This window comes from Phycodurus eques, chromosome 7 (genome assembly GCF_024500275.1).
Source record: "Phycodurus eques isolate BA_2022a chromosome 7, UOR_Pequ_1.1, whole genome shotgun sequence".
In the NCBI taxonomy this organism is placed as follows: domain Eukaryota; kingdom Metazoa; phylum Chordata; class Actinopteri; order Syngnathiformes; family Syngnathidae; genus Phycodurus; species Phycodurus eques.
The window spans coordinates 2,845,088-2,853,242 of NC_084531.1; the positions used below are offsets into that span (position 1 = coordinate 2,845,088).

Genomic DNA, 8,155 nt, shown 5'->3' on the forward strand with positions numbered 1-8,155 from the left:
ATGGACACAAAGTTCAAAAGCCAGCATCTGTGATGGTATGGGGCTGTGTTAGTGCCAATGGCATGGGTAACTTACATATCTGTGAAGGCACAATTAATGCTGTGAGGTACATGCAGGTTTTGGAGAAACATATGCTGCCATCCAAGCAACGTCTTTTTCATGGACGCCCCTGCTTATTTCAGCAAGACAATGCCAAACCACATTCTGCACGTGTTACAACAGCGTGGCTTCGTAGTAAAAGACTGCGGGTACTAGACTGGCCTGCCTGCAGTCCAGACCTGTCTCCCATTGAAAATGTGTGGCGCATTATGAAGCGTAAAATACGACCACGGAGACCCCGGACTGTTAAAAAGCTGAAGGTGTACATCAAGCAAGAATGGGAAAGAATTCCACTTACAAAGCTTCAACAATTAGTGTCCTCAGTTCCCAAACGTTTATTGAATGTTGTTAAAAGAAAAGGTGACGTAACACAGTGGTAAACATGACCCTGTCCCAGCTTTTTTGGAATGTGTTGCACCCATAAAATTCTAAGTTAATGATTATTTGCTAAAAACAATCATGTTTATCAGTTTGAACATTAAATATCTTGTCTTTGTAGTGTATTCAATTAAATATAGGGTGAACATGATTTGCAAATCATTGTATTCTGTTTTTATTTATGTTTAACACAATGTTCCAACTTCATTGCAATTGGGGTTGTATTATGCTCCAGCCTGCCATGGTAGCAAATTTTTTAGGACCATATATTTTCCCAAAAACTATCACAATAAATGATTGTGTCGTTAATGTTCTTTTATGCCACTGATATAATATTATCGAGAATAATAAGTCAAGTACATCCTTATTAAGAACAATTAACTTTCAATTCTAAACTATATTGCACATTTCCATTGTAATGTAGAACAATAAATAAAATATCTTAGATAAATAAAAAATACAAACAAATCAGACTCATTCTCTGTTCACAAAAACTTCACTTAAATAAATATTAAATATTTGGCACAAAGGCTATATAGTCATTAACCCAGTAAAGGGGCCCAAAAAAATTATTGAAGCCTGCCAAATTTGAATGAATAAAAAATCCCCATGAATGTACTCGAAAGCATTTACACTTTGTCACTGTTTTTTAAATTGGATGCCATACATTTTAATATCAATGTTATTTTTTAGTCTTTATTTTTATTTATTGTATGAATGTTGTCGTGTTACGTAATGTATCAATTCTGCTGTCTGTATAGGTTCTGCTGCCTCTTGGCTTTTGAAAGAGATTTCTCTCAATAAGCTTTTACCTGGTTAAATAAAAGATAAATAAAATGGAAAATGAGGCCGCCCTGCTGGAGGGTGATGTGAGACCTTTACCTGTGAATCAAATGACGATGAAAATGAGTTCACCGAAGTCAACTACTGCCTGAAAATTGATAACATATGTCGCTGTGGTTATGGTTTATAAACAGCTGACTTTCCCGTTTGTGTGTGTGTGTCCGTGTGTGTGTGTGTGTGTGTTATGTGGGGAACACACACACACACACAATTCCGAGCGCTGACATTTTAACGATGGCACTGCGGTTGAGTTAGCTTTTTACCTCCAGCCCTTAGCTCACTAGCTCGCAGGCTAGTGAATGTAATAAACAGTTAACTTTCCCTTTGTCCCAGTTGTGTGCATCTACGGAGCAAACGCCGTTCTGCCAGCAACTTGTTGCGTTGTGAGTGACGCGGCGGGTATTACCGCAACAATGAAAATTTATCGAGTCCAGAAAAAAAAACTCCTGTGTCCATTGTATGGAACGATAACTCTGCCTCTGATTGGCTAGCACCACGCCAGGATTCGTACTGTTGATTCATTGTGTGTGGATTCTCTTCACCAACACACATACACATATAACACACACACAGACACATACTGTACATAGGGCGGGCCTTGAACCACATGTCTATAGACACAGATTGAATATGCTTCATGCGTCCCTGCTAATTTTTGTGTCTCAGACGTGGGACGCGCATCAAACGAGATCCCTGCAAAATGAAAAATTGTTGGTCAGGCTTTATCAATTCATGAATCAATCAAATGGATAATACCCTCATTTCTGCTGCATAATATGCATAATTCTGTGTCCAATGCTTTGATTTGTGATCATTTTGACAAATGCTTGACTGGTACATCCAGTAAAGATGGAAGAAAATAACTTGTGAGCGCTCTCATCCTTACAAATGTTATTTTTAATTGATGGGCAAAAATTCACAAATGGAGGAAAGCCTTTTACTACAGCAGTCAAGCTGCTAAACCTGCAAACAGGGGAAAGACTGTCTGTTTTATTGGACATAATTGAAACTCATGTTGGAACGACTGCCAATTTACTTTATGTATTCTGTTTTGCTGCTTCAAATGAACAGTTAAACGAGAGTTAAATTCTTGGTATTTTGAGGGAGATGAATCCCAAGATTCTTGACTTTGGTGGACAAGCAAATGATTTGAACACAAAAGAGGGAGATGAAACTTCATGGAGCATATCTAATCTGGCATTTCTAATTAGAGCATCAGAAGCACTGGATTGAAAATTCTCTTTCTCTTCACTCTGGCACTGTGGCCTGAAGATGCCGATGTTGGTCTTTCAGTAGCTTTGCCTGTTCAACACAGATACATGCATGTAGCATAGCATTCAGGCGTACACCCTGAACCGGTCGCTAGCCAATCGCAGGGCACAGAAAGAAACAACCATTCGCACTCACATTCACACCTACGGGAAGTCTCCGATCAACCTACCACGCATGTTTTTGGGATGTGGGAGGAAACCGGATTGCCTGGAGAAAACCCACCAAGGCAGGGGGAGAACATGCAAACTCCACACAGGTGGGCCCGGAATTTGAACCCCGGTCCCCAGAACTGTGAAGCAGATGTGCTAACCAGTCGATCACTGTGCCGGCTCATTGAAAGTCGCTATTGAAAATTAGGAACCATCATAGCTTTTGTGATCCTCTCAACTACTTGAGTGGTTGGAATAAATCACGACAACCTATTCTGTAGCAGTGTATTCTCATAATTTCTTTTTCTGTGGAAATATTAGGAGTATCAGAGGAAGTCAGTATAACTGACATTTTGACAATACAGTATATCTGGTCGGCACGGTGACCGACTGGTTAGAGCGTCAGCCTCACAGTTCTGAAGACTCGTATGTGGAGTTTGCATGTTCTCCCCGTGCCTGCGTGGGTTTTCTCCGGGCACTCCGGTTTCCTCCCACATCCCAAAAACATGCATTAATTGCAGACTCTAAATTGCCCCTAGGCATGACTGTGAGTGCGAATGGTTGTTTGTTTCTATGTGCCCTGCGATTGGCTGGCAACCAGTTCAGGGTGTGCCCCGCCTCCTGCCCGATGACAGCTGGGATAGGCTCCAGCACGCCCGCGACCCTAGTGAGGAGAAGCGGCTCAGAAAATGGATGGATGGACAGTATATCTGCGTCCATCATCTGTGGCACAATGCTGTCTTTTAGCCCTTTATTATTAGGCGCTTTTTCTTTTTTTTAAGCGTTCATGTCTATTGTGTCAACCTTTTGGTGAAGAAATATAACGAAGTGCTGCAATGGCAGCATTGAAAATAATTCTGTTGTTGCTAGATTTTTCAAGTTTAAGATCTAATTCTTCCTTTTTTTGCATCTAAACGACGTGCATAGGTGCTGTCTCTATTGTCTCAAAGGATGTGGACTACGATGTGGTCATTTCTGAACTTTCAAAATGTCAAAACTACATGCATAAATGGTTTCTAACCAAATGATAACTCAGTCATTATCCAAATGTAACCACGGACACTTTTCTGTGTGGCATCAACCCCCCACCAGGGATAAATCTCACACCGCCACTCTGTCCCGCATCGGGAGACGAGAGCACTGACTGACCGCTGAGTTAACAGCCAGGGCTGCTAACCCAGCAGCCAGAACCGTCTTTTAGGATTGGAAAGTGAGGTTTCGTATTACATCCACAAAGCCCAGCTTGCCCCCATTACACAAATACCTCTGAAACTCAAACATATGATATACAGTACCTGGCCCGCTCAAATAATGTATACAATACACAAAGGCACCAATGCCACAGCTTCTTTAGAAAAAAAAAAACTCCCCTTAAAATCCAATTCACTTGATTTTTATAAAAGTCCTGTTGTTACTGAAGTTACTAGAAAGTCATTTTCCTGACTTGGGTGCGGGCAGTGGTACTTGCCACTCGCTGAATGTGAGTATAAATGCATGTCTCTCACTATGTACCCTGTGATTGACTGGAGACAATTCCAGGGTGTAGTCTGCCTTTCACCCAAAGTCAGATGGGATTGGCTACAGCTCCCCCAGTCACTCAACAGGATAAGCGGTATAGAAAATGGATGGATGAATTTTCTATTTTCAAAACAAGGTCTATATATCACTGGGTAATCATTACTTAGCTAGAGTTACTGCAATTTTATAGGGGCAGAAGGGAACAGTGAAAAGCTTCTACGGATTTTCTGGCACAATACATATCAATTAGCGGGAGTCATGATTCGTTTTAACAATGATTTGTATCACGATTCGATTCAAGGACTGCTCCATTTGCACACTGATTGAGGAGTATCTGTAAGATTTGCACAACCAACATTGTCCCAGATGATCGCACTACTCGTCACTTTAAACCGCATACACTCCTTGAAGTCTCAGCGCCCTTTGCACTATGGTCATTGCACCGGACTATCGCAATATTAGTCATTCGAACTGCTCTAAGTGCTAGAGGCATCTTTTTGCACAATTGTTTTTTGTCAATGTCTTTATGTCTCCAAAGTTGTTCTGTAAATTGACTGTCTGTTGTACTAGAGCGGCTCCAACTACCGGAGACAAATTCCTTGTGTGTTTTGGACATACTTGGCAAATAAAGATGATTCTGATTCTGATTCTGTTTCTGATAATGGTTCGAGAACGATATGACCCGAAACGATTCAGTGGCTTGAAATCGATTCAGTAACCTTTTAGCCAAAAATTCAACCAGTGTGACTATGATATACGTAAATACCTGGATACTAGACAGTACAGGTGAAATTTCCGAAATTCATTTTGTCATTTTGGTGAAAGTAATTATAGATACAATAAACAAGCATTAATGGCATATGCATTCACACTTTATTTGAATGAAGTGCAAGTAACATCTCTTCAGGTTGGATTAACAATAGGTTTACCTGCTAATTCTGATGTTGTTTTTCAACATAAAAATAATACGAACATTAAGAATCAACACATTGTAATTGAACACAGAATACATAATGCTCAAATGTTCTAATCATATTTATTTTTACTCACTCACCTGCAGTCACAATGTGTGCCGGAGTGATTACGTAGCTGGGTAGTTTGTGACGTACAGCTATCCGTCGAGCGTTTTACTGAAGTATGTCCGTGATGGAATGTATCTTGGCTCAAACGTGTTAACCGACATTTGAGCTCTCGTACTCCCATGAGGAAAACCTGCTTGAAATGTCTCACGAATTGATGTTTGCTCGCTTGCTTCTTGGCTCCCAGTGATTGTTCAAATACTTAGTGGCTTTGAGTCCTTATATTACTTGATTTACCCGACTTATAGACAACCACGGTCGGCAAACAGTTTATTGAATGTCCATCATGTTTCCTCCTCGATTGTTTTTGATTACTGCAAAACCAAAATGCGTCCACACTTCTGATTTAAGCTTCACAGAACGTTCGCGTTTGTTTTACGCTTTGCTGTGCTCCTTCCCTGTGCAGTGCGCAGGGGCTCATGGGAGATGGTGTTTGCTACTCAGACCGGCCCACCAAATAGCGGCGGAAAAAAAAAAATGTGTTTGGTACTTCCATGATCACATGCGATGTCACAGACAGGAAAAATTAATCGGGTAACACTTAACGCCTTTACCAATGAAAGTGCTAAAACACACACACGCACACACACACGCACGCACGCACACACACACACACACACACATGCATCTATATAAAAATAAATCCAATGCGTTATTTCCTAATACCGATATAATCGATTGGTTACCTTTTAAAACGATTTAATTCGATATATTTGGTTGTGTATTTTTCTGCGCCTTCTCCCAGTGCTTGTGTGGATTCTCTCCAGCTACACTAACTTGCTTCCAAAATCACATATGTTCACTTAACTGAAGATTCTATATTGTCTGCCTCTATCCCAAAATCAGCTGAAATTCTTGAGCACCACCATGGCAGAGAACAAAGAAAGGATAGGAGGTGTCCATGATGAATGGAAATGAGATTGATGGCTATTAATCACGTGAAAATGTGATCTTATGACCTATAGAAGCTATATATTGAGTACTGGTGATGTTGTTTTACTGTATGTAAACGTTAAAAGGGAGCTGTTTGTTCTTATTTGAATACATTTAAATGTCGTTGTTTCCGAAAGAATCCAAGCACCATTCCAGTGTCCTTATGAATATACTACATAAACAGAATAGACCTTAACACCAGAGCACCTCAATGATGCCACCTCCACAGATGGAATCAGTGATCTTCAAATATGCAACTTAACAAGGTTTATGCAGATTTAAAACGGGTTGTATCCATCCCATTTGTTTACTGTAATTACTGTAGCTGTAATTGTGTTAGCAATTATGATTGCAACTTTTTTCCCCCCCATTGTCACACATACACATCATCACCCAATTTTTTTAACCAACAAGGAGGAACACAGTAATTGCACACGATTATGTGGTAATGATCTGATCCATGGCTCCTCAGTCACTTTACATGAGCAAACCAATGCAGTAAATAAGTGAAACCTTCAACCTGCAAGAGTCAAGTTCTTGTCACTGTGTGAAAGGCGAACGGCTCCATGACCAGACACGTTAAGCAAGACTTACTCGTCTGTAATGAATGAAGGAGGCGGTTGAAAACAACCCACTGGGTTTGGCACATGAATGAATTCAAATCTCGACTGACTTGTATCTTTCATTCAGTCAAGGTTGATTCGCATCAAAACGCTTTGTTTCTCAGCCGACGCCACATGCGCGAGGCTGTTTGTTGACACGCACACACGTGTATGCCACTTGATTTTAGCTTCTTACCCACATTTCGGAGTTTACGGTTCCTGGCCACAGAGATGATGACCAGCAGGTTCCCCAACACATCCACCACAGTGGTGAAGATCAGCACGCTGGCCAGCGCTGTGACTGCCCATGCAGGACGCGCGCCTCCCCGGCTCGGCTCCCGCCCGTCTTGCGTCTCATTCTTCAACAACGATTCATCCTCCGGCATATCCATAGCCTCCCCCTCTCGCTTCACTCCCCTGCGTGGCAGATAGCTTCCGTTCTTTTTCTTCTCCACCCCGACATGTCCCAAATATCGGCTGCGTGCCGCTCAGTAGTCGCAGGCGTTCTCTGCGCTCTTACTGCCTCCACAGCCCGTAGACCCTCCGCCGGCCCCCAGCCAGTCCACGCGGAGCGGACCGCAGCCAGCAGAGATCCATGCACACTTCAGGGATCCTCGAAGCTGACAGCAGAGATACAGCCGCATGGGTCTCCACACCACCTGCTGTTATTCTCTCGACCGCTCTGCCTCTCCAAAACTGCTGCTCCTCATTTCTCTTCATTTCTGCCTCCTCCGACACATCTCCTTTCCTTCCTTCTCCTCTAATCTCGGAGGAACTACACGCAACTTGCTAAATCTCCTTTGGTATTCTGTTGATATCTGTGCGCACTGGCTGCTCTTCAGTTCCTGCATTCCATGCATTTTTTTGTTGTTGTAATGGTATAATCCTTTGTCTTGACGTAATATTTTATTAATCACCAACGGAACGTGGCAAGATCTGTCTTCTTGACTGTGATTTTAATAACCCACTAACCTTACGTTTGTGTTTATGCCTCGGTTTTACAGATCTTCCAAATGTCTTTGGTTTGGCTTCTCCTCTGATTGTGTGCGCCTTATGTAACGACAACAATGTTTATGCAAAGGCATTTGGAGCAGGTCTCGGAGTGCTTTACAACACTCAACAAAGTCCTCCTTGGATAAAAGTATGAAATTGTGTGAATAAATTATTCATCTTTGTGACTGGCGCAAATCCGGCATGGCGTGTGGGATAACGCTGCGCAGATGCGGGTTAGACCTCCGGCAGCAAAGCATCCATCCATCCATCCATCCATTTTCTGAGCCGC

At 42.0% G+C, this 8,155-nt stretch overlaps 1 protein-coding gene across 1 annotated transcript in view; it reads right to left on the reverse strand.

The window, feature by feature from the left end:
• Nucleotides 1–7,283, reverse strand: part of mtnr1ba (melatonin receptor type 1Ba) — a 30,661-nt gene extending 23,378 nt beyond the window's left edge. The window contains exon 1 of the mRNA XM_061681459.1: nucleotides 7,070–7,283. Coding sequence (XP_061537443.1) covers nucleotides 7,070–7,265 — 196 coding nt within the window. The 5' untranslated portion in view covers nucleotides 7,266–7,283. The remainder of the gene's footprint in view (nucleotides 1–7,069) is intronic.
• Nucleotides 7,284–8,155: the final 872 nt, after the last annotated feature.